The sequence below is a fragment of the Lissotriton helveticus genome, chromosome 3_1 (assembly GCF_964261635.1).
Source record: "Lissotriton helveticus chromosome 3_1, aLisHel1.1, whole genome shotgun sequence".
NCBI lineage: Eukaryota > Metazoa > Chordata > Amphibia > Caudata > Salamandridae > Lissotriton > Lissotriton helveticus.
The window spans coordinates 1,814,440,145-1,814,467,911 of NC_136061.1; the positions used below are offsets into that span (position 1 = coordinate 1,814,440,145).

At 46.1% G+C, this 27,767-nt stretch overlaps 1 protein-coding gene across 1 annotated transcript in view; it reads left to right on the forward strand.

Moving 5' to 3' along the window:
* Positions 1-27,767, forward strand: part of PKP3 (plakophilin 3) — a 158,426-nt gene that overhangs the window by 93,237 nt on the left and 37,422 nt on the right. Inside the window, exons 7-8 of the mRNA XM_078682725.1 lie at positions 18,828-19,002; positions 20,598-20,715. Of these exons, the coding sequence (XP_078538851.1) occupies positions 18,828-19,002; positions 20,598-20,715 (293 nt within the window). The remainder of the gene's footprint in view (positions 1-18,827; positions 19,003-20,597; positions 20,716-27,767) is intronic.

The window sequence follows — 27,767 nt, forward strand, 5'->3', positions numbered from 1 at the left end:
CTACCAAAAGCCAGGAGCAGGGGTTTTCACACTGTAGAGCTGATATGAAGTGATGTCAATGGGGGGCGAGGCTCTAGCCTAGAGGAACACAATGTTTTGCTGGGGAATACAAACAAACTTCACACTGGTAAACAGTGCTGTGACGCGGTGAAAGAAAACAGAAGGAACAGTAGCCACTCTGTAAAGGGCGAGCATAATGTATTTTGGATGTTGCATTCTGGCTGGGAGTTGGTGTCAAGGGGACCTCAGAATAACTCCCAGCTCCTCGCCCTCTCCATTCTGACAAAGGATCACTTTGTATTCCTTTTTAGGGCGACAGATCTGCCAAAAGCATGTTTGCAATCATGTATTCGACTGTGTGTTTAAAAGGGGTAATTACAATTTTTGAAATGGTAAACATGTTCCTGGCTGACAGGTGTTCTCATTTCCCATGCAGGCCCTTCCTCCTGTTGCGGTATTTTTACCCAACAGTGCTCTGCATTTTGGGACTTGTAGTTTTGCTTTAAATTTTGTAATTATGGGTTCAAAACACCAGCGTTCAAGGCGCTTTTGGCTAAAGAGCCAGGACTGGCTGAGGGCGTCTCTCTCACGACGAGATCAATTGCCAGCTAGACAGCGTGATGTGAAACTTTAAATGCAAAGACAAACATCAATTGTCAATTTTTCTTTGTTGCCCTCTAAAGGTCCTCTCGCGTTTTGGCTTCTTTCACTATGGTGTATTTTTAATGTCATATAAGTGATATATATATATATATATATATATATATATATATATATATATATATATATATATATATATATATATATATATATATATATATAGCCAAAATTTTGGAAAATTACACACAAATTCCTCAAGCGGCGCCAGAGTTATTCCCAATAGAATGTTGCGGATTTCCTATGGTAGCCAACCCTAACTATAACTACCTACTGGCGACCGCCAGTAGGTAATATATATATATATATATATACATATACATATATACACACACACACACATATATAAGGACTGTTAAAATGCTTCTCTGCTCGCTTGGTTGAGTGGTTTGACCCCCCCTCCTCTTTGGTTCTCTCTTCCTTTTCTTTCTCCTTTCTATTGTTTAATGTGAGTTATGTGCCCCTAGTGTCGCTCAATTTGATCTAATAGGTTGTTTAGTGCATGAGCAGAAGAGCAGGCTTTCCTTCTGGTTTCATTATATAAATCACCTAATACTGTTGGCTGGGGACAACCTCCATAAGACCGTAGTGATGTCTAATGCCTCCCCTGTGTTTTTCTAGAACTCTGAGAGAAGTTGTGACAGGATCAGTAACATATTGTTGCTTCACGCTTTACTTCCTTTCTCTTCCCTGTTTGTGTGGGCTAGGGTGTGAAGGTACTAAGGGGCATATTATCAAGGACCGGCGTTAAAATTATCGCCACTTTAGCGGCAGAAAACTTCAGCTAAAGCGGCGGTAATGGGCTTGATAATACGACCTTGAGAATTCCAATAGAAGTCCATGTTCTTGTGTGAACATGGGCTTCTATTGGAATTCTCAAGGGCGTATTATCAAGCCCATTATCGCCGCTTTAGCGGGGGTTTTCTGCTGCTAAAGCGGCGATAATTTTAACGCCATTCCTTGATAATATGCCCCTAACTACTTTATTTCCGTTTTATTTGAAATGCTCTGACACGCAAATTGAGTGACAATGTTCTTTTTATGTCTTTTTGGTGGGGCTACATATGCTTCACTCGTGTGTTACATTTTCAATAAACAGATTTGAAACAAAATGCTTCTCTACCTCCCAATCGTACTAGAAATGTGTGGCTTGCTTGCTACATGTATTTATTGTGATACCTGAAAAACACTACGGAGTATCCGTTTAGTCTGTATTAGAGAGTGTATCCTCTCATAACATACTAAAATTCTATAGTTTTCTCGCAGTATTTCATAGAACAAATATGAGAAAATATGTGTATTCCCGGATTCCTGGCGTAATGATTTTATGCATGAGAGGCGTGGGATGAAAATGTGTGAACACCCTTGTCTCAGAGGCTCCTGAGTGAAGATGTACATGATTAAGGAGGAGCCTTTGTTGTGACTCTTCCTCACAGATAAAAAGGGCCGCTGCATGTCCTTTCAGAGGCAGTGTTTGCATCTCATGCCTCGGTCTGTCAACTTCCCCGTCCTTGCCTCTCACATAGAGCTGGGGTCTTACTCCTGGCCTGGCCCGGCAGGGCCATTACACATGTGGGGCTGCTGAGGCCAAGGTCAGAGCCTCTTGGGTGGGAGAGCAGAAAGCCAGAAGATGAGGAGCAACTGGGAAGTGGGGTTAACTCTTCCTACTTTGGGAGGGATGAGAGATATAGAACAAGGACTTTGATGGAAAAAAAAGTAGGAGCAAAGAAGTCCCCTGAAAGCAGTCCCACTATGAAGCGTTATGGTCCAATCTTGCTCCATATTGCCAGGACACCATGTTTCCACTACCGGGCTTTTCTGTTATTTATCAGGGTAATCGCCTGTCTAAGGCCAGTTGGTTCCAGAAAAGTAATTTGTGGCCAGAAGTACAAAAAATCTTTAGGTTGCCAAATGCGGGTTTAGGCTGATGGCTGAATGAAATGAACTAATGCATCAAGCGCAGAGAGCGACGTTTAACTCCCAGGTTACAAGTTCAAACACCAGCGAGTCTATTCAGCCTTTCTTCCTTCTGAGGTCGATAAAATGAGCACTGTATGGCCACGATAAACATCTGTTGGCTGCCACTAGCACCAAGACGCACTTTTAGATGAATGTGCTCTCTACAAATACGCCTGTTCTCGTAATCATAGTAGGTTACATGGAGCAAGGTGGAAAGCCATGGGTGGTACAGCTCCTCCACCCCCTGGAATACACACTCTCCCTAAGAGAGGCGAGTGCTTGCGGAGCATAAGACCCACCCACTCCCATCTCGTATATGATTGGCTTCTGTCCTGGAGAGGGTCAGATAATATAGGCCTGCTCCACAGGCATTGTTGTGATGCAGGCATGCAGCCTTCAGGTCAAGGGCCTCTGGTTAATCTCAGACGTGCTGTACCAAGAGATAACATGCAGCCTGATTAAACTCAGAATAGGGGTAGAACTGAGATGCAACTAATGCCCATTGTTAACAAATAACAAAATAATGAAATAATACTATCCCAGAATGGGTCAATAATGCTGCATAATTTGGCTTTTCTTGCCACATAATTTACTCAACCCTGCCTCATAATTTAGTCCTCTCCTGACGCAGAATTCCAGTGGCCACGGTCTTTAGGGCAATCAAGCAGGTCACTCACTGTGTGGGCTGTTTTTTTTGGCTGTTTGTGGGCCTGTTTTATGATCTTCTAGACCAGCTTTTACTGTTAATTTCCCTGGTGTAATATATAAATCCACGCAGCTTTCCATACCTTGCAAAACACATATACAGCATGCCTTTACAAGTTCAGAGTAGCCCCAAATTGCAACCAGGACCCACTTTTTTGGGGTTTCTAATACACTTATAGCAGCCACTTTGGTGCTGGGCCTATTTTCTGTCCCAACCCGACTGTGCTTGGAAACTTGGGGTCTCTAGTGGTGCAGCATGCTGTGGAGTGGGCAGACATTGAGCCCAGCAGACATTCCTGCCCGTCAGTGTCTTTGGATATATTTTCCAAAGGACTGCAGAAAGGTGAGGAAGATTCTCCATGCCAAATGATTTGCGTATAGACTTTTTGCTTGTACATACAAGCAGTGCTTGATTACCAGCTCGCACTTTGCATGTGTCTGCTTCCATGGAGAAGATGGGTTTGTATTTTTTCACTGAATGCTTTCTGTGTTCGATTATCTCTGTTCCATGTAAGAAAAGTCAACTTTCACACTTTCTCTTTGGATTAATTGAGAACGAGCCCCTCCTACTCTTTAAGGAAAATCCCTCCAGAGGAAGTGTGGACCAGAAAATGACTGAGTAAGTTTGTGGGTGAGTGAGATGGTGGGTGAGGTGGTAGCTGGTGAATGAGTGGCTAGGTAAATGAGAGGAGGTGGACGATGGATCATTGAGTGAATGTATTATTGAATGATTGGTTGGTGGGTGAAACAGATGATGTGTGGGTGGATAGTGGGCAGGGGAGTGAATAAGTGGTGAGTAAATAGGTTGGTTCTAAGTGAATGACTAATTGGATGGTTCTGAATGAGTTGACTTGTATACCACACAGTGGCAACTGAATAGCCACTAGGCGCTTCTGTGAATTGGTGGTTTGTTTTTGGTGCTGGTGAAATGTGCTGGATTGTGAGCACTGGGTTAAGCGAGTCTACACTACTCTCTGTTGGAGATATTTTGGTTCAGAGCCCTCGGACTGGCCGGGTATAGAAGACAAGACCCCTATTGCTATTTGTTGTATAGTGCCCTATAGATATTTTGGTTCAGAGCCCTCGGACTGGCCTAGTATAGAAGACAAGACCCCTATAGATATTTGTTGCATAGTGCCCCAGAGATATTTTGGTGTACATTATTAGATGTGTATGTGTTTACTGAGATTTGTGAATGATTGTTTCAAGTGTGCGGATCCCTATAGATTCTAGGCGTACAGAGCTCTATAGTTGTTTATTTGTTCAGGGGACCAGCGGATTGTAGTTACTTTGGTGTACACATGGCTCGAGTCGGGGTACCATGTGGGTGGACGGCGTCCCCCCCTCTTATTTTACCGGGAGCTCGATAACTGGAGCAAATGGAGCCACACATTCACTCTTTGGCCTCTCTGGGGCGAGGTCGGAGCCCATTCAGAACGCTGCTCACTCGCTGGCTTCTCTGATGCAATTTCATCTAAGGGGTGAGCGAGAGGAGGCAATGAGTCTGATGGTGACGTCAGTGTCCCCCCACTTCTTTCTTTAGGACTTGTGCCCTGGGTGTACAGAGCCCAATAGATGCGTTAGTGTAGACAGCCTTTTAGATATATATGTACGTGTGTGTGTGTTTTGTCCAATTTTTCCATGGCTGCATGGTGTACAGGGCCCTGCAGGTTGAGAAGCCCTATTAATATGCTTGTGTGTTTTAGACGTACAGAGCCCTGTAGATACGTGGGTGCACACATCCCTATAGACGCTCTGGTGTTCAGAGCTCAGTGGGGTCAGTACTCTTAGACATATTCCGTGCAGTCAGACCTGGTGATTGTTCCGTGTACTGTGCCCCTTGAGAATGATGCTTAGGTGCACCGAGCCTTGCTGGTGTTTGGGTGAGCAGATCTCTCTGGAAGGTCATGGGCACAGAAGGCAGAAATAGTTTATTATTCTCGGTGAGTCTGGAATTCTTAGTACTCAGACTGTGAGAACAACCAGCGCCCAGGCAGCATCTGTGATTCATTGGACAGTGTCTGGCATGACGCCCTACTACTGGCTGGGGGAGTCTTATCAGCAGACCTTGGATCCGGGATGGAGACAGGGGGGCAGGCAGCTGCTGAGGGAGGCCGAAGAAGGAGGCGAACAATGGTGGAAAGAGCTAAGAGGGACAAGAGACAGATGAGTGGAGAGAGAAAGAGAGCAAATGCAGAAGCGAACAGTAAATGAGAGGAATAGATGGAGGGATGTATATAGACTGTGTTGCTGAAGGAGAGAAAGGATAGATGGAGTGAGATTAAAAACAACAGCAGAGAGGCGAGGGAGTGGAGAAAAGTGTATGGGAGATGGAGGAAAGGGGAAGGAAGACCTGTTGAAGAGCGGGAGGCAGTAGAGGTTTTGGAAGATTCGAAGGCCTTCGGTGGGGGAGGGAAACAACCTTTACAACGCACTACCATTACAACAACACTTTTACAACGCAACATCCATTACATCGCATGCCATTACAACGCAACCATTACAACGCATGACACTACAACGCATACCACTACAACGCATGTCATTACAACGCATAACATTACAACGCATAACATTACAACGCATAGTACCCTTGCACTATCCAACAATTACCCTACTGTTGCACCCCCTGGAGTTAGAATAGTAATTTTTACCCTTACACTATCCAACACTTACCCTACTGTTGCACCGCCCCTGGAGTTAGAATAGTAATTTTTACCCCTACACTATCCAACACTTACCCTACTGTTGCACCCCCCTGGAGTTAGAATAGTAATTTTTACCCCTACACTATCCAACACTTACCCTACTGTTGCACCCCCCCTGGAGTTAGAATAGTAATTTTTATCCCTACACTATCCAACACTTACTCTACTGTTGCACCCCCCTGGAGTTAGAATAGTAATTTTTACCCCCTACACTATCCAATACTTACCATACATGCAATGTAATGTTATGCGTTGTAAAAGTAGTATGCGTTGTAATGGCATGCGTTGTAATGGAATGCGTTGTAATGGATGTTGCGTTGTAAAAAATGCGTTGTAAAGGTATGCATTGTAAAAGTATGCGTTGTAACGTCATACATCCGTGGGGGAGGGAGGCAAATGAACTGAGAGAAATGAAGACGGAAGGTAAGCAGAATGGGGAGAGGGCCGGGGGAAGGTGGAAGTTGAGGAGCAGACAGAATGGAGGAAAGAGATAGAGCGTGAGTGGAAATGACGTAGAGGGGCTCGACGAACTAGGCCTCAAGTAAATACATGAGGAGGCGTTGCAGGAAGAGGAGGCTCAAAGTGAGGTAGAGCTGATTGTGCTCACTCTGCTTGGCTTCACCTCCTGCAAATGACCTTTCAGGTTTTTGAGGCATTATTTTGGGGACTGAATCCACAGACAGCCCTGTGCGTTGCGGCCGCACCACGCCGAGAAACAGAGGCATTCACAAACCCCGACATTCATCCCAACAGGCTCAAGTGCCCGAAAACTTAGAACCCAGCCTGAACGTGTAGCGCCAAGTAAGCCCGCTTACCGCTTACAGCTCTTTTACTTTGGAATTTCCGCACTTTTATCCTCCTTTGTTTGTGATTCAGCAGATTCCCGAGTTTCTGACCTCCTTCCCGCCGCGCCATCACTGAGCACAAGCACCCACTTAGCCCTGAGTTGAACATCCGTTCATCAGAAGTATTCAGGTTCCCTTTCGAGGACGGCACCCCACGCCACTGTAGCCCGGGGATTTTAGAATGGCTCGTATCTAGCACATGACAGACGCTCACCTGCAGGAAACCACAACAAGTACCAAAATAAGAAGGTATTTACGTACCCAGCAACAGAGCGCGTCTCATCATATATCACCTGGGGTCATGGCAGAGGGCCAGCCTGAGCCACATAGCCCCGTGCCCGCGTATTACCTTACTACATCAAAGGCCGTCTCTAGGAGAAAGTCCTGTCAGGGCACAGCCTGTCTTCCTGTGCGCTCTGCGGTGCGTGCTTTCATGCGCACACATTCCTTGCTCAGCCCATGACACTGCTCTCTGGTACACGTGGCACAGCCAGACTTGAACTGGGCGTGTACGCCTACCCCTACATGATGTACAGATAATGTCGTTGCTGCAATATTGCCCTAATACCAAAGGGCAAAACACCTCGATTGCTACAGAGATGCTTCCTAAGGACAGCCATGTTATGTGAAGACTGTGTTTATTCTGAGCTTTTGCGTCACATAATTAAAGCTAAAAAAGAGGGGAGGGGTCGTTCCTGAACACGAATGTGGACATGTGGACATGCCTAGTCAGGGGCAGTAAGCGCTATATAAATGCAACTACAATTACATGTATACTTTTTGCCTGTGCCGTGGGTTTTGCGGTGGATGGATCAATTACTTCTGATTTGTTCTGCTAGATCTTATACATTCATGTGGCTTGGGAAACAATTTCCCCAATTGTATTTTTGGGTCCGTTTTGTGGTTGGCGTTTGTTTGTTTGTTTCTAAAGCCTGCGGCCGCCTATGCACAAACATCACAGGTTAACGGTGGCTTATAGAATGCCTGTTGGTCTGCCCTGCGCTTTACAGCGCTACGACGTGGCGGGCAGCTCGTGGCAGCAAGCCTTCCCGACTGGATCATTCTCTGCCGTTGGTGCTGAAAGCAGGTGCAGGGCAGGACTGACTTCCAGGCGTTTTGGAATTCTGCTGAGCTGGGGGCTGATTTCACTGCGGTGGGGGCTGATTTCATTCATGGAGACCTGCGTGTACTTCGAAATAATTAAAGCAAAACGAATTTCGTTCAGTACAGGCAGGTCCCCATCAAAGAAATCAGCCCCCAGCTCAGCAGCATTCCAAAACGCCCGGTAGCCAGTCCGGCCCTGAGCAGGTGTAACTGTCACTGCTCAGCGCGCACGCTCAGCCATGGACGTGGAAGGCTGTTCGAGTTCGGGCAGTTAAACCCACAGGGCGTAATATGTGACGGAATATTTTCATGCCTTTTAGAGGCAGTTTGAAGTTGAACCAGCCCCGCTTCCGCGGCAGGCGGGTCAATCGCTGTACAGTGAGGTTCAGTGTGCCGCCACTTGCCGCTCCCTCTGCCCTTTTGTCATCTTCTATGGGCGTGGGAGGCAGCAGCATTTTGCTTGCTCATGTCGGGTCCACAGAAGACGTGTGTTTGCACTGGTGGGGAGCGGCCTACCCGAGCCTTCCTACCACACAGGGCGCATAGATGTAGCATTTCAAAAGAGGAAAGTGAAAGATTTAAAAGCCAGCATTGAACTAGTCCAAGAGGTCTCGCCTATACAAATTATTGGCTTTCTCAACGTTTTTACCCATTTACACAGCCGCACAGCTGCTGTGCAAGATGGCTGAAAGTAAAAAAACTAAAAAATGCTATGACGCGGCCAGCACTGGCCGCATCACAGCTGGCTGTGTCATAGGATTTTTTTGTTAAGTTGGGTAGGGGTGAGAGCAACATGGAAAGTGTCAGGATGACAGCAGGAAGCAAGCAACGAGACGGACAGCAAGATGAGGACAGAAAGGGGCAAGCAACTAGACTGGACATCAAAAGAGGAAAAGCAACAAAGGGGGGGCAAGAAACAAAGCAAAGGGTGTTAGGGGCCTAGCAACAAGATGGACAGCAGATGGGGCAAGCAGCAACATGGACAGTGGGTGGGGGCAATCATCAACATGGACAGTGGGTGGGGCAATGAACAACATGGACAGCGGGAGGAGGGACGGCGAGCAACAATATAGAGGCAGGGGCGGCTCCTCCGTATGAGCCCCCTCTAACTAAAATGCCCCAAAAAAGTCCCAGAGATGAAAAATAAAATGGCGATAAAGTTAGTTTATTACCTTGGTGCACATACCTGAGCAGCTGGCCCAGCTGCTGCATACCTTTGCTGCCGTTTCAGGGCTCCAAGTGAATGCGGGTAAATCCTGCCTCTAAGCTTTCAGTGAAGGGACTGCGGACCCGGGATATTGCCTTGGGGGTACACGAGTCCAGTGGAAAGAGATTACCTTTAGATACCTGGGGATACAGATATACCGCCGTCCAGCTGATCTGCTCGATGGGAACCTTGGGAGGGCGGTTGCGGCGCTTCGGTCGCAGATACGCTTCTGGAACACACTCCCACTGACGACCACGGGTAGAGTGGCGCTTGCTAAAATGGTCATGCTTCCTCGCCTCCTGTACTACTTTGTCAACTTACCGTTATTTATCCCGGCCTCCTTTTTTAATATGCTCAATAAGATGCTGCGGGACTTTATCTGGGGCACTTCTAGACATAGGCTGGCGCTAGCGAAGCTATACCTGCGGACGGACCGGGGTGGCCTGACTGCTCCTTGTTTTGAACACTACTATCTAGCCGCGCAGCTACAATTGGTCGCTTGCTGGTTGGCGGATAGAAGCAGAGATGACACAGCCACAGCAATGCCGCCTTACTCACTAGAGCGTATAACCAGACTTTTCCACCCCATAGCTGTGATTGAGCGCCCAACACCGCTCCTCCTGGCAGTGGCAAACAAGTGCTACCGGAGGGCTCTATACCTCACCGGTTCCTTATGCGCCAGCTATACCCCTGGTGGTGGAGGGGTGCTTACAACTTCTATGCTCACGGAATGGCAGGAGGCCGACATCCATACGTTCGGAGACCTATACAGGGATGGGGAGCTCACAACATATGAGAGACTGGTAGCAGAGGAGGGGCTTCCATCCGGGGGGTTCTTAATGCACTGCTCATTGATAGCGAAGCTGACCGCCAGGTGGGGAGACGTAACCACGGAGCCCAGACAGTATTTAACCATGCAGTACTTGCACGTTATGGAGAGGGGCAGGCATCTGGTTCGCTGGTTTGCGGCATCATAAAGGGAGCGCGTGGCAGTTAGTTTAGGCCCCCTTAGACGCAAATGGGAGCTGGACTTGGGGCAGCCACTATTGGACAAAGAATGGCAAAGGGTACTTAAGAGTCCGGAGCGCATCCCCAGAAACATGCGATTTTGCCAAATTCAGCTCTTTATTGTCCACAGGGCTTACCTCACTCCTGAGTTGATTAATAAGTATTTATGTCGTGACAATGCGCTCTGCCCTAGGTGTAGCGAGCTGGGGGCGGGGTTCCTGCATATGCTGTGGAGCTGTCCTGGGCTGGGCAATTACTGACGCGCAATTAGTGAGCTGCTACAGAGCTGCACAGGTCGAACCATACCCTTTGACTGGCCAGAGTACATCCTGCACCATTTCGAGAGATCCCCCAAGGATAAGGTGTCATCCCGTTTTCTGGACCTGGGGCTGGTGGTAGCAAAACGCCTCCTTACAAGGAGATGGAAGGCACATGACCCACCATGTACGCAGGCATAGAGTTCCTCATTTCAGGCGTGGGCCAGGGCAGAGTGGATCGCCATTCGTAGGGAGGAAACACTAGGGCTCCGGAAGGAACCCATAGCGGCACATTGGTAGCAGATGCTTGGTGCATTACAACAGTCGGGTAGGGAGAGGCGCACGAGCAACACGGAGGGTGTGGGAGGTGCACACGCGGGTGGGTGCATATCACAGGTCGTTCTCCTGCTGGAATAACCTGGTGATGCTTTACCTTTGCTCCACTAGGGCATAAAGGCAACCATGCCAGCGTGGCCACAGATGAGGAGCCTGCGCACAAGTCGGGAGGGGGTGGAGGGTCGGGACGAGTGGGGGGGGGGAGAGAGGGAGTTGAATACACATGAGGTTTCTGCTGCCACTGTTATTGTTTCTTGTTTAATATATACACAATCTGTTTGCATGCCCAAGATGGAGGGTAAGCCCTGGACCGCACAGACAATTGAGAGGTTAGCACACCGGTTCTCCTGGGTAGCCTCAGAGTCTGCATCAGGACTGGCGAAATGTAGTTCAGTTAACCCCTGGGCGAGCATCTTTTGTTCTATTCATAGTACAGCTCAAATGCATGTAACATAACATGACCATGCGCTAATGCATTGACGAATGACCTGTATATGACTGTGAGCTCTTATAAGTGATGCTTGTGCTGTAAAGTGTAACCTTAAAACAATAAAAACAGATTTGACAAAAAAAAAAGTTTGTTTATTACCATTTTATTTTTCGTCCACCTGTCCCAAAACAAGCATCAGGATGGGACTGGGCGTGCAGAGTGACAACAGTAGGGAGAAGGGTGGGCTGCCTGGGCACTTTTTAAAGTGCTTAAGTCCCTTTGGCCAGCCAGATATACACCATTTGAAACCTCTAACCCAGCTGTCTTAAGAGCCAGTCTTCAGAGAGGCCGCTCCCGCCAGTCCTGGTGCTGCTCTTATGCTGATTAACAGCATGAGAGTAGCGGCAGGATTGATATGGGGAGCTGTTGAGGGTCCCGAGCTGGAGAAAGAGACGAGAAGATGAAAACCGGAGGATGTCCATGCAGATAAATTTGATTTTCTTTTTTTGCCTTTATTTAATTTGTCCCCCACACACCACCCATTTGCCCGCCCCCACCACTCTCTAGTGCTGCCAAATGATCGATCATACATAATGCCTGGCTCTAGCGAATGACCACATATGATTTCTAATGTCTCATGGTCTCTGATGCCTCTCTGTACTGATAAAACACTCGTTCTAGTGTCTCTGTGTAATCGTAAAGCATAATATCTGGACGTCAATCAGATATGGCACCTGATTTTTTTCAGACGTGGTCTGTGGTGCACAGCGGTTGAGCAGGTGAGCTCTTCAACATTTGTTTAGGAGTTGACCAGGCGCAAACTCGATCTTCCCAGGTTTGGTCACATGTGATCTTTGTGTCCTCGTGCATAGCTTCTAGACTTCTCCCTTGTCATGGGCATAACCGATCAATAGCATTTAGGGCCAAATCCACCACTTAATAATAACGGGCCATCCTCTGACAGTGCTTTTTCAGTTCGCCTGAGACACAGCGAGATACAGAAAGCAATAGCATATTTACATTTTGTGGTTCCCATGCAGATATAGGCAACCCTTAACTCTGCTACATTCCCATTCCTTGGTGTCTTTTGTCGCTGTTTAAGACTCCTTATGTTGACGCAATACCAAACCCCACATTTATATCAGAGACACTAAGATTTAGAATAGGTCTAAACCCGTGCAACAGCAATACAAAAGTGGTTATGATGGATGAACACAGAAAATGCACCACTGGAATAAATGTAAATTGTGACAACTTGCACATTCTTTTAGATTGCTTAAAGTTTCAGGCACCACGGAAAATAATTTCAAAACCTCTCTTTCTTAAATAGGGTATCCATGAACGGTGGCAAGCAAGCTATTTTTGACACACCCCCTTCACTAACCTCCATATGCTGCATTGAACGGTGCCCTGACATGATTTGTACCACCCTGAAGTACTTTTAACAGCTGACAGGAGTGTGCATCTGCAGCACCCTTCAATATGATGGCTTCCTAGCACTTAGTTGCAGAGGTTGTGATGAAATGTTATTATCTAGCCTTTGGAATTCATGTCTTTGTCGCTCATGTGGCAACATGCATGCTCACTTTACTTCCTGACCTTGTTTTCTTTGTCCTTGTAGTGTCTCAGATGGGCATTGTTTCTCTTTTGAGACAAACATTTGCCTGCGGTACTGGAATTGTGTGTGCCGGTCCCACACGTTCACTGATGGACTAGGTACATAAGGGTATTTGTAAATTCAGAGCAAAAATACCCTCCTGCACTATAAGCATTGGTTTATTTCGTGATCGTATCTGCCCCGTTATTTCACGAGCATAGCTGCCTCCTTGTCCCGTTATTTCATGAGCATATCTACCACTCCCCACGTTATTTCATGAGCAAAGCTGCCATTTTGTCACATTTTATGTGTGACACTTTCTGACAGATCCTGCTTTGTAGCCAACAACATGTACAATACTAGGGGTCAGATTTACAAGCAGCTTGCGCCACTTTTGCGTCACTTTTAACATGGGAGAAGAGACGCAAAAATGGCGCAAGGGGCTTATAGATCTGCCCCTAGGAATTTTAGGCCCATAATGCAACTTTCTCTTGGCTAAAAATACAGGAGTGAATTTCGTATCACACCTGGCATGGGGCCACTTCGCAGCTATGTAAGAGCTTCCCTTTGGTACTGAATTTAATTAAAACCTAAGGCTATTAACCTGTTGTGTAGTGGAATTAAACATGCTTTGGTATGAAGTACCGGTTGTCCATATCAAATGACCAAATCATGGATGTTTGCGGAAAGATATGCGGGCATTAACTCCCAACCCTGACATTGGGTTGCATTAAGCGCTTATCGCCCAGGTGCAAGCGTAGCACTTCCCGTCAAGCGCTGCCGTGACGCCCGCCTCGCGCCGCGCAGCTGTTATTTTTTGAACGCTGAAAGCTGCAGCTGGGTGTTTCCCTTCTCCAAGAACCCCCTGGAGCGGGTGAGGGGAGCTCAGGCTGGATGGACTTTGTCTGTCACGTGTTGCGCAGGCTCAGGCTGGAAGGAGCCGCAGGTGATGGCAGTCTCTGAGGTAAAAGCACTTTGTGGAAATGAGACACCTAAGTGGGTGTTTGTGTTTGAAAGAAAGAGAAAAAAATGGGGGAGGAGCTCCAGACACCTGGCGAGAGGTGGAGAGGCTGGCGAGGAGGGAAAGTGAGCGAGGCGAAGAGGAAGAGGAGCGAGCGTACATTAAGAACCCGAGACAGAAAGGAAGAGAGAGAGGAGAGAGCCATTGAGATAAAGAGAGAGAAAAGGCTGAGGGGAGAAAAGCCAAGAAGAGAGAAGCGACTGCCTTGGAGACAAATAGTCAAGTAGAGAAAATGTAAAAGATAAAACAAGCATTGGCAAAGCCAACAGGTCTGACCTTTTTTTTTTTAACCAGATTTTATTGGCATTTCAAATCAAATACAAAGCACACATTCAATGGGTATCAACCAGGCGCGCAACACCCATTGGCCTCAAAGGGCTGCAGCCCCCCCCCCCCACCACCGTCGTGTGTCACAGCCCGGGATGAGACACTTCCCGGGCCCGCTCACAGTCGCACCCGAGCACTTCACAGGTCTTTAAAAGACCTTGTGCATGTTAATGGGGCTTTGTTGTTGTTTCACCCCTTCTAAGAGCCCCTGCAGCTTGACTCTGCCTATTGCCTAAAGATTCAGCCCCCCCCCCCCGAAATTTGACTCTAGATGCGCCTCTGGTATCAACCATGTCTTTCTTACATTGGTATTCAGCCAAAAAGTGGTATTATTATGTTAAAGGTATCAACCCCGTTAAACAGAACTTCCCCCCTGGTAATAGACTGGTGACTTTACATTGTGTTACTCCCAACTGTGCTAACAAATTCTTTAATGCAGCAGCATTTCTGACTAACGCAATATGGGATGTGACTGTATGGTAGGGTGACCAGATTTTTAAAACCTAAAACCGGGATATTTCACAAAAATAGAAGTAGGACAACAATTTCACATTGCAGAGGGTTGCTGAATGACTTAAAATACAGCACTCATTAACCCCTTCCGTGCGGCCGCGATTCCCCCCGTGTGCGGCAACCGCACGAACAGGGCGGGCCCGTGTCGAACCCCAGCCGTCATCAGCACACGAGCACCGTGGAGCGTGACGGCTGGGGTTCGTCACCAGCATGGAAGGGGCTAACATAGGAAACACAGACACCAAGGGCATACATTAAGTACTGCTATTACACGGACTATCATAAGTGTTAATCAGGGCACAAGTCATAAAAAAAGAAGTGGGGGGACGCTGTCACCGGAAGTGACGCCACAACAGGAAGTGACGTCACAAAAGGTGCCGAGCCCCAGAGAGGCCAAAGAGTGAAGTCCAGCTGTTTGGCAGGGGGGACGGCGTCCCCCCGGTGAAATAAGTGGGGGGACGCCGTCCACCCGCTTGGTACCCTGACTCGAGCCCAGGTGCTAATTAAATTGATGTCTGAAAAAGACTGGTACCTATTCCTGCACTGAAACTCATAAAAGCTTGTCCAGTTCTCGAAAAACCTGAGACATGGGCTTAATTTACTGAACTCTGCTGTGGCATATAACCAAACAGTTGTGTTTAATCTTCCATAAAACACTCAGATTTCTTGAAGTAAAAAGGATTTATTTCCAAGTAGAGTAAACACATGAAACAGGTGTGTCAGGTTCAGCTGTAGCAACAGTACTGAGCTGGAACACCCACTATAGAACAGTACTATGTCATAACACATTCCATTAAGAATACAAACCACAACACAAACATTGGGGCTGTCGAGGCAAATCTGGGTCGCTTGGTCACCCTACTGTATGGCCCCTTTGCAGAACATACTGCATTATCAGAGTTTTGCTGTACCCTCTTAGAAAAGTTATGAAAAGGAGTCTGAAAATCAAGTTTGCATTGTGAGTGGTGAGCTTAAAAGACATAAGTAGTAAAATATTGCATAGACGATTCATTGCATCTTTAAGAAAGCCAATGTTTGTACTGGTCTTTCCTTTATAAATAAAACAAATTGAACATGCAGCATGTCAGTATAAGGGTTATTAGTTTCTTTTTGACAAGCTAAGGCATCAAACTGCACACACAACCTTCATAAAAAAAGCCAAACACCAGCAATTGATATGTTATGGTATAAAAGTAAATCTATGAAAAAGAACACCTTGCCTCTAGAGTAAGAAAACTACCACTTGATGTAACATCACCAAAACCTAATGGGAACACAATCAGGGCAATTTAATCACCTATGGAATGTCATTGCAATGATGGACAGGCCATCCAAGCAATGGCAAACCATGAAAAACACTTTAAACCTGGTGGCTGAATGGGCTCACAGTACTTCTTTCGGCACATTTTAAAGTATTCAAGATATGAGGTTCACAGACAGTTGAAGTCTTCTGTAGTCAGACCAAAAAAGGGAGGGCCAACAAGAGAAGGAACAGATAGAGAAAATAGAAAGAGAGAGATTTATAGAGGAATGAATGGGCCAATGACAGACTGGAAAGACGCAATGGAGTGTCTAAACTAAAATGAGACTGCCCAATAGAATAGTGTTGTAGAAAGAAAGTGGACTGCACTATAAGGGATGTAGAAAAGTGGCAAACAATTAAAGGGAAAGTTCTGGGAAGAGGGGAAAAGAATAAACCGCAAAAGAGAGACACTTGGTGCAGGGCCTAAAAAGACATACTTTTCAACTCACTCTCATTAGGCGGGTGTCACGTTGTTGAATTGAGCTTCACCCTTCCAAACTAGAAAAATGACGCTCATGTTCTTCAGTGGGTTCACTCGCCTGTAACACATTCTCGGCCCAATTTTTTTGTATAGGTCAATGGGGCGTGACTTACTAAAGAATGTCTGTTAAAAAATGCCAAATTCAAAGATTAGAGTAAGAAAGGTCTGCCATATTTTCTGGTATGTCTGGGCAGCCAAGCTTAATGGAGAATTAAGTGGATAATACCAGTGCTTAACCCCTTGCCTGCAGGGCTGAGTCCCCGCTGTGCTGGGGGGTGTGGGGCACGCACAGCGCCCCCATGCTCATGATGAGCTAAGCTCATCATGAGCCACGGTGGCCGTGTGCTCATGACGAGCTGAGCTCGTCACAACCACACCTGTTTCTGTGGAACGTTCAGCACAGCGGAGGAATTAGCCCCGTGTGCGAGCGTTGTGGCCGTTATGACGAGCTCAGCTCATCATGAGCACTCAGCCACCGTGGCTCATGAGTATTGGAGCGGTTAATTTGAGCCAGTAGTTTTCAGTGCTGGGCACCAGTACTTAATTCCCAACACCAGCACTAATGACAGACCACCACATGGTGGCGCTGTCTCCCCAATTTTAAGATGAGCTCTACAACAGTGTAATGATTCAATATACATTCAAAATTAATCTACCTTGCCACCTACGGCTTTCTTATAACTTTGAGTGGCCTGGAATAGCCTGAATTGTCTGTAGGAATGCAATGGTTATTAGGTGTGTTGGTTCTGTCATTGCTAGCACTGGCATGGGTAATGGGTGGTGCAAGCTGCATGCAGTGGCCTTCTGAAGAGGGCCCTGGAAATGACATTTAAAAACACAAAAACAAATTAAGCCTTGGATAGTTATTTTTGGGGTGGAGAGTTATGATATACTTAGGGGTAAAATGTTTTTGAGAAAGTAGGACCTGAAATGCGTTTCTGCAACATATGATCTGATTAATGGTTCGTGAGCACATGTTTGTTGTTGTCACATAGCACATGATGTGAATGGTGTTTGGATAGCTGATTATGTCTGCTGTGGTTTTGAAGTGCTTGATGTGAAATGTGGGTCAGGTAATCAGATTGAATTATGATTCTGATATCTACAATATCATTTTGGCATTCTCCATCGTATAATGTGAACAAGTATTGAGGAGTGCACAGTGAAGTAGCAACTTTTTCATGGGCCCTCATGCAAGCAAGAAAACTGTCCTTCTAGTCACAGTTTAGTGTAAAAATATATTTCAGTCACAAAAAGATGAAAAACCGAACTACCATTCATCCTCTAAAACGCCAACCATGCACACAATCGGTATGGGAGTGGATGCCGCGCTATAGAGGTTCATAAGACTTCCAAGGCTCTACAGAGAGCATTATAAAAATAGATGGGAAAGCCTCACCCACATTATTGTGGCATGCTTCATCATAGGCGATTCTGTCTCACCTTGGTTGGATAGTACTGCCAAGATGGTCTCAAAGAGAGGTGGATCAATAAGAAATATTTTTCAGAACGCATGATCTGAGTTGTTTTAAACACCTAATATTAATTTTTATTCTAGAAACCATAATCTAAAGTGTTCTTTGAGAGCACCTGATGCTAATTGTTGTTTATGAGGCAACCAAAAGTATGGCTGTTGAAGCTGTTGGGACAATTCCCCTCCTTTGATGGTTTACATACTAAGCAAGCTCTGAACGCACATAAAACAAAGTCATTATAACACATGTAAGTTCCATATTTGTGAAACTTGGGTGTCTATTTGCGCTGCCATATTTACAAAAATTATAAATAAAACTCAAGGTGTAAAATCAAAGGTTAACCCACTCACCCTATCTTGTGCCCATAAAATGACAATACCGCTCAGTATGCAATGTGATCTAAACATATACATGTATACAATATATCTTTGTTGGACTTCCAGAATACATTTTTTCCAAAGTTATTCGAAAGGGAAATACCAATTTCGCAAACAATGTGTTTCTTCACCTTCATTAAGTGCTAGTATGCAAAGTGTGAATAATAAAAGATTGGGACCAGAAATCTCCAACAAGGTTGGCAAATCGCTAAGCCAGAGTTCCTCAAATGGCTCAATCATCTGTTCTCAATGTGATGGCAGTGCAGTGCCAAAAATACAATTGTTCTCAACCAAGTCAGCTCTGGGATTAATTAGAATATTAAAGGTGAGCTGTGGACTAGTAGATTGCACTGATCGTTCTAAACATCCAGCTCACTCATTCTATCTGAACTGCCCGTTCATGATCCCCAACTAGAAGTTTAGAGTGAAACCATCAAGCAATCCATCTATAGGGGATTATGTGGCTTTGGTGAATACATTACTCTCATTCTCCTCTCCTTTATCCACTTTCTGACAGGGATTCTGTGGAACCTTTCCTCCAGCGATGACCTTAAGGACCGATTGGCCCAGGACACGCTAGACCAGCTCACTGATCGGATCCTGAGGCCTCTGTCTGGTGTTGGGACTTCGGCCGTCATCCAACAGAATGCCTCAGAGTCTGAGATCTTCTATAATGCCACTGGCTTTCTCAGGTAAGGGATGTCACAACTCTCCTTCCCTGGGTGCTCAGAGGGTGTTTCGCAGTGGGATGCGAGAGGTTAAGGTTGATGTGAGTTAGGGCATTGTATTGGGTTTGCTTTCTCTCTACACATATATGACCGCCCCCTTAACTGTTTGCTTAGAATGCTACTGTTGTACTTTTATAACCGTCCACCTGGTTTGTAACTGTGCCATTGTAAGACTCTGGTCACTGCAGAGGAAGTTCCAGGTGCAAACCTCTTGGAGTTAGTGGTGCGCAGGTGGAAGATGGAGGAAGCTGAATACAAGGGACAAGATAACTATCCCCTCTATTGCAGGAGATGAATTATAGTAGTCAGGTTATTGACCTTGAATTCTTATTGAAATCTGAAGACATTGGTTCTAATCCCACCTTTCTCATTTGACCACTTATCTGGGCAGATCAATGTATCCTTCTGTGCCTCTTATTGTACATTTGATTACTGGAAATATGTAAACCAGTTGAACAGTGTGCTGTCTAATCCTGTCCCAATTACATGTCCCTATCCCTCCGCATAGAACCTGGTTTCTGTAATCCAGTCTCTGCCTGTTATATCTCTGTTTCTTTCAAAATGCGCCTTCTGCAAAACACGTGAAGAGTTGGGTTTCTCTTTGGAGCCTGGTCTGTGCTATATTAAATATCTTTAAAAAAAAGTGGGAGAGATTACCATTTGTGTAAGGTAAATTCTCTGACTTGTTTTTGGAAACAGGCAACCTCTGCTCCCCTCACCTGTAGTTGGAAGCTACACCACTCACAGAGAACAATCACTTCAATCCTCCCCTGTGGTGGAAGCTGTACAAGGATACTGCTAAACCACTCGTTCCCTAAAGGGCACCACATAACTAGTCTGAAGCTAAACTCTCAGCCTCACCTGCAGTAGGAGACTATATCGCTCAAACTGGATGGTCAAGTAACTCTAGCCTTTTCCGGTAGTAAAATACAATGTCACTCTCATGATCCAGCCACCTCAGGCCTCACCTGTTGAGGGGCACTACATCTCCCTTAGAGTGTCATAGAGAAGGTGGGATTGAGTCATGGGAGTAGAAAGGCATCATTGAACCCAAGACCTAAAGTCCCACTAGACAGTCCTGAGTATTATAGGTTGTTTTAGGTTCTCTAGAACAGAGGAGGGATCGGTACAAAGACTCACTCAATGGATAATACCTAAGTCTGTAGAGATTGTACCATTTGAATGTTACTCTTGAGGGCCAACAGTACGGACTGCTCAATGCTAAAAGGCTGATTTAGAGTACTTCTCAAACACTTGGGGCTGCTCTTGAAGGCATTTTTCAGACAGTAGTACAAAAGTGAGGCTTTGTTGTTAGCTGTCAAGAGCATTTAGCAGAAGGCAGGGGAAGCAGTTGAAGGTATCTCACAGGATGAGGGAGAAGCAGTCGAAGGTATCTCATAGAAAGCAGATGCTGCAGTTGTCTGTGTCTCTCATGATATGAGGAAGGCCCCTGATGTCAACCAGTTTGGTGAGTATAACTGTGGTACCTCACAAAGGATGTGAGGCCAGCACTTCAAGAATCTCCATATGCTCACCAATCTTTCTTTTATCTTGTTCAGGAACCTCAGCTCAGCTAGTGACAAGACGCGGCAGAAGATGCGAGAGTGTCCTGGCTTAGTGGATTCCATGGTCAATTACACCACACGAGCTTTGGAAGTTGGCAAAGCTGAAGACAAGGTAAGATTACTTGCTCGCAGTTAGCACAGAACAGCTGCAGCATGCACATGCTGACATAGTCTAACCGCGGTGGTCTTCCAAGCCTGCTAATAATTAACAAATCTTAAAAGATCCAGGATTTTCGAGTTGTACATTGAGCTGCCTACAGGTTCAGTGTCATGTGGGCACATGGGCCTAGTTAGGCCTGCTTGGGTCTGTGCCACCATAGACAAGAATTTCACAGGTGGGAAACACAGATCCTATACAGGTATTAAAGGCTGCTGGGTGCACAGGACCTACCCAGCTGATGTGTGGCAAAAGAGGTGGAATTGAACAGGGTATCCCTGTTGTTCCACAACAACTTTGAGTTATTCTTCAACTTGCTATCCACACAGAGACCTATTCAGTAATCAGGGTTTGACATATGGCCCTGATTTAGAGTTGGGTGGTATTTTCGTTAGTGAGCGCTACTCGTGGAGGGGCATTAACCCGTTGTTTGTAATGTGAAGGCTCTAAAGTGCCAAAAATCAGGATAATATGGTGAAGTAAATTCCATCTAACCCTCCAATTGTAATTTAGGACCATGGATTTTACTGAAAGTAAATTACCAAAATGCTTTTTGAAGCTACAGTTTTCCTAATTTGCTGCAGCTTAATAGACATGCAGTGTCACTTTCTGTCTTTGCTCCCACTCTATGTGGGTGTGTTTAAAGGTTTGGGATTGCCTTACTGGTTCTGCCTCTGCCACCACTTTTGGAAGGTGACTTCATGTATGTACCACCAATTACGCTAGGAGCTTTGGTCTGTGATACCGTGTGATTCTTTGCATGGAAACCTCTCTTCTACAATATGCTACTACTATGAGTGATTGAAAATAGAATGTCTGGTAAACCAGAGCTGGTTGAGTTTTGGTTCTCAGTGGAGTCCTGATTTTCAAAGGCACTCATTATTCTTCAGTGGTATTCAGCGCCGGCTGTCATGGAATGGGGGTGGCGTGGACTCCGCGTGTTGCCCTAGATGTCGTTTGACTGCCGCGGACCTCCAACATATGCTGTGGAATTGCCCGCAACTCGGCAGATATTGGGAAGAGGTGGTTGAGGTCCTATGGGAAGTGATGGATAGACGGATAGAATCCACAATGGGAACATGTATACTGCACTGGTATCCCCACACAGCGCGAACCAAAGTAACCAGTACATTCATTGATCTGGGGTTGTTGTTGACCAAACTAGAAATAACGAGTAAATGGAAATCCACACATGGCCCTAGTATAGAGCGGTGGAAAACGGAATTGATGAGCTGGGCGGCCAGTGGGAGTATGGTCAGGATCCAACAGGCAAGAAGAGCGAATAATGAAAAGGCAATGGACACTGCTCAAGCATGGGAAGCTCTGGTGGTGCTATTGAAGCTATCGGAATCGGACTCTGGCTCCTTGGGGGCTCCTCAAGAACAGACTGAGGCACACTGACTTTGCCAGGCTTTGGGTGGCTGCTGGAGAGTGGAGGTGGGTTTGAGCATGGCGGGAATTGAGGGGCAGCCCACACGCATTGGTATACTGGCGCACCCTAACATGTTGAAGATGACTGGACATTCTGGCTTAAAGTGTGTAGAACACACCGGTGGCAGGGGTTAGACGGGAGGGGGTGGAAGAGGCTTAAGCAGGCGGGAGCTTCATGATGGGCTCCATATAAAATTGGTTGGGATTTGGGATGCAGGTTGCGGTGCTAGTGTTGGACCATGGGGGGGGGGGGGGGGAGGCTGAGGCGCTTATTCTGATGTTGATATTGATGTAAACACATGCCTACCTGTGGACATTAACTTTAAGCACTGTATCCCATGATTTGCCCTTATGGATGATGGGCCTTGTATGAGGGGTTGTTGTTTGGGTCGAAAACCAATAAAATACTTTTTTTAAAATGGAACGGGGGTGGCGTTGGAGGGGGGGTGAAAAAAGAAACAATAAAAAAACAAAAACACTTACCTCTTCAGCTGGCCGCGTCTCTCCGCCGCTTTCCTTCCAACGAGTCCCGGAACGCAAGTAGGAAGCACACGGGCTCCTCTCAGCCAATCACAATGCTTCAATGCAGCGTTGTGATTGATCTGAGAGCTGTGGTTCAGTGCTCAGATGGGGACAGGGAGCCTATGCATGATCCCCATCAGGCTGTGCATTACAGCCTAATGGGAAACATGCAAAGTGCGCATGACTGTTTGGCCAGCTCAAGATGGCTGGCCAAACTGTCATGCCCATTTAAGTGCATGAACCACTCCTCCCTGTGCCACCAGCTCCGCCCTAACCCAGCCCCACAACAACGAAAAATAAAATGAGCTTAACATTGTTATTATCATTTTTTTTTTTTTTCACTGCTTTGAGAGCAGTGGGGCAACGTTCCTCCGCCTTAGTGGAGGAGCCGCCCCTGGAGGTGTCAGAAGTGTAGCTCACATGGGTCACAGTCAAAGTTCATGGTGGCATTGGTGCTAGAAGATGGAACGCTCAAGCTGTTTCACAATAAAAGGTCATTGGAGAAACTGTTTTTCAGTTATTAAGGGCAGCCAGTGATCCTGTAGCATTCATTATATGACAAGAGTAGGGTAACTATATTTAACAAAAAGGGGGAGTGAAGAGGTAGTGTCCAAACCAAACACTGGAGGTGGATATGTCCTCCTCTTGAAATGTATCATAAACAACAGGATCCACCTTAAGGAGGTTCAATAGAGAATTCTCGACACAAAGGTCATCTGCAATACAATACCTACAATGTTTGGAAGCACATAGTGTTTCTTAAATACCCCTCACACACCAAAAGGGCCCTTGGTGTCATGCATCATCATAGGGGTCTTCCCGCCCAGCTGCGGGACGGGGAATACTATGACTATGGATACGCGGGAGCACTGGTATCAAAAACTATGTGTGGTGTAGGAATGAGTGAGTGGAAGGGTCAGGGATGAGTGAAAGGTGAGTAAAAAAATATCTAGTGATTAGAGGTAAGGTCACTCCCCTTTCTGTTCATCTAAGGTCATGCCTAATTGCAGGGTACCACGGGGCTCTTCTTTGCCCCCCAACTTTTCAACCTTTATATCCGCCCACGGCTACACACCCTACAGAGGTGAGGGGTGAAAATATACAACTACCCAATGACATGCAGTTGCTCTTCCATATTGATGTCACAAGAGAATTCATACAGTTTTTTCAGAACACCATGCTATACATCCATGATTGGATGAAGTGTCATCAGTTGAAACAGAACTCTGACAAAACTGAAATTGTGATGATTAAAAATAAACTAACTGCATGGCTGGAACCTCTCCTTCTGGCCATTGGAGATGGGATCCCTGTGGGTTCCCAATAAAGAGGACAAAAGTGTAGGGGTCCTTGTTGATGAAGACCTTTAGATGAAGCCTCAGATTGGTGCAGTGACCTCATAATGCTTCTTTCAGCACCAGAAAATCGAAAAGATCAGGAAATATTTTACCCTCGAGGCTATTATCCAGATCATAATTGCCCTAGCTATATCCTGTACTGAATATGCTAATTTTCTCTATCTGGAACTCCTAAAGGGACGGAGTCAGAGGCTTCAAATGGTTCAAAATCAGGCAGACTGGCTGGTCTGATGTCAGCCCAGACACTACCACATCAAACCTCTGATGGCAAAATTGCACTGGCTTTAAGTCGTTCAGAGAACTCCATTTAAAACTGGGTGCATTCTCTTCAAATCCCAATATGGCAAAGGCCCACCTTTTGTTACTACTGGAATCCAGAATTACATTCACAAACGTGATCTTAGATCAACTACGCATAATCTACTAGAGCTCCCTAAATATAACAGGAAGCGATTGGGTGGAATTAGGTTTGCCATGATTGCTCTAAATGTATGGAATTCTCTTCCCTTAAACTTCAAAACTACGACTTCCCATGCCAGCTTCAGGGCTCTGCTAAATACCTGGCTCTATAGACAGGCCTATGGCTAAGCTTGGGCCTCCTTTGCTTCTGTGTTTTCAGTGCCATGAAAGCTTCCTGGTTTATGCATTCCTTATAAATACTGTGTAACATAACCTAACAATTCCTATCTAAAGCCCTAGTTGCCTAGCGTGCTCTTCGATCAGCTATGAAGGAACTACTGGAGATATATCACTTCAAGAAGGCAAGGATGGGAAGCAGCCTATTCTTATACCATGCTATTAAAGCGTGGATCTCTGCCTCTACGAGTATGGTACAAAGCTAACTATCTTAGGAAGCAAATAAAGATTTGTTTTTCTTAGCTTAAAGTTTGCCGCAGCGTCTGCCAGTATGCTTAGCGCTAGGACACGCCTTATGGGCAATTGTCTGCACTTTAAAAATGTCAATTCAGATTCACAAAAGAAGATATAGGTAATTCAAATGTACAGAAGACTGGGGTGGAATAAAACGGATTTTATTTACAAAGCAACCAAAAGTAGAAGCAATTAATGTTTTAACATACCTTTACCAGTTAATTCCTCCTTTCCGATTCGTAAAGCACAGAGGTGAGGTAGAAGGAGGTGAATGTCAGTATGACGCAAGTCTATTTCCAGTTCCTAGGCGATGCCGCTGTGCAAACTATGAAACAATAAGTAATAAAAAAAATGCATAAATGTGCCAAAGTGCAATTCTTCTGGAAAGAAGCTGGCCTGCAGCAACTTGGGGAAAAAACAGTCTCCAGACGAGACGTAAAAACAACAGCGCTAAATAAACCATTCGTTTCTAAAAAGGAAGAAAGGACAGGGACAGGTACTGACATCTTTTTTACCTGTATAAATAAAATAATTTGATTATGTTTTAAAACAATTACTTCATGGTTTGCATACAAAAACTTGTGGTTTTCTAAACGACACGTGATTTCTGTAGAACTGTGTCTGGCAGCGCTGAGCTCCCTGGCACACTGAAAGCCTTGGAAAAAACACCCCCAGGCTGATGGCAAGTCTTAAACTGCAGAAGACTCTGGCAGGCTCTTCTCTTCTACATCCTAAGTGTACACATTGAGCCTGAGAGAGGCAGAGAGAGAAGGAGGAGGAGGGGCAGAGAGAAAACAGGAAGGGAGGGCACAGTGAGAAAGAGGGAGAGAGAAAGAGAGAGAACACTGCCGACAGCAGCCAGAGGATGTATGACGAAGATCTAAGATAGGGAAGGCGAGGAATGGGAGATGCAGAGAACAAATATGCATAGAATGAGAGGAGGACAAAGGGAGGAGAAAGAGCTGGGGAGGAGAGCCGATGAGATTCAGATCTTTCTGCAAAAAGATTCTGTTTATCCGACAGAGGCAGAAAGGTTAACATCGTGTCTTCAGTCATCAATGAATGGAGGCAACACAACTTCCTGAAGTTGAACCACAGCAAACCTGAGGTCCTCTTTTGAGGGAACAAATCCCTGTGAACCATTGACATTTGGCCTGAGGCACATCGAATGTGTTCAGTCCCTACATTACAAAGAACTAGGCATCCTAGTTAATGAAGATCGGATTTTTGCCGTTCTAATATGTGTACTTGTAAAGGTATGACACTAAAAACTTCATATGGTAATATTATTGTTTTCCTGTTCTTGTGCTAACAAAGCATAGGTCCTAATTTAAAGATGAGTGGTGACGAGTAGGCTGGTAAAAATTCCCACTTGCCCACTATCCCGCTTGGTACTACCCCTCTTGTCCACCGCATGCATCGCTCTCCCTCCCGAGGCCCCTCCTGCCATTCAGAGGATATGGGTATGACGGCAGGGCTGAAGATGACTTTGCCACCTGGAAACCCATCTTGGTGAAAATGGTTTCGGTGGGTGCACCGGACGCCTTCTCCGGGTTGTTTGATGCCCTGACTGCTGCATTTCGTCCTGCATGTCTACACCTTGGCTAGAACATTGTAGAAATATCCTGACACTCTGGGAGAAAAGTCCCAGCATGATGGGGCATCCAATTTTTCATTTTCAATGTCATGAACATCATTGATGTTATTCTTTCTGCCAAAGTAGCTCCTACAATGAAAGCATGAGCCACTTCAGCAAAAAAAAGAAAAGAAGAAACACTGACCCAATGAGAATCTCTAGATGACCTGGATTGGCTTAGGAGTTTTGGTGCTTAGTCGCCTGCCTGCAACACCACTTCCGCCCTGCTTACAGGCATTGCAGGTTAGCGGTCTAGTGTTCCCTCTCATATGTATAAAATGGCAGTATGGAGGAAGCGCAGCGGACGAGCGCAGCGGGAGCACCGACTTCGCGCCGAAGTCGCGCATAAGTCAAGCCCGTCTGCGCCCGTCCGCGGCCGACCAGGCCCAGGGCCCCGTCGTAATGTCCATTTTATAACATACTCTGCTGGGGAGCTCACTACTCTTCAGGGCCACTGGCCGCTATCAGAGTCAGCCCGCTGCCACATCGCCTCACTAGGACTTTCCCCCTCTCCCTTGACTCCTTCGTCTCCCCCCCTGCATCTCTCCCACCACCTCCCCCTTTGCTTGGTTCCCTCCCTCCCATTCCTTCTTTATCCATCATTTTGCTCAATACCAGGTCAGCGGTTAAACACCACCAAGAACTGTTTGTCCTGCTTGATTCTGAAAAGCCCGACCTACTGCTCCTGACCGAAACCTGGTTTTGTGACTCTTCCTTACCTGCTCTCTTGGCTGCTCTCCCCCCTTCCTATGTTGCTCTACGCGCTGACCGCCCAGTAGGCAGGATTGGTGGAGGCGTAGCCTTAATTGTGGTGGAGGCGTAGCCTTAATTGCCCGCTCGGACTATAACTTTCAATTTTTGCCCTCCCCCCCATCTCCTCCACTGAATACCTTGTAGCTCGCTCTTTCTCTTTTACTCCTCCGATGACTTGTCTTCTAATGTATCGTCCACCCCAGCCCTCGCCTCTGTTTCTGCCAGCATTTCAAGACCTATTGGCCACCCTGGTGGTCAACCACGCCTCCGTCTTGGTGTTAGGCGATTTTAATTACTGGCCTTCGGACCCTTCAGAGTGTACCCCTTCTAAACAATTCACTGAATCCCTCCAGTCCTTGAATTTTGTCCCTCACATACTTGTCCCCACACATTCTCATGGTCATACATTAGACCAGGTTTGGTCCCTAAACCTTTCT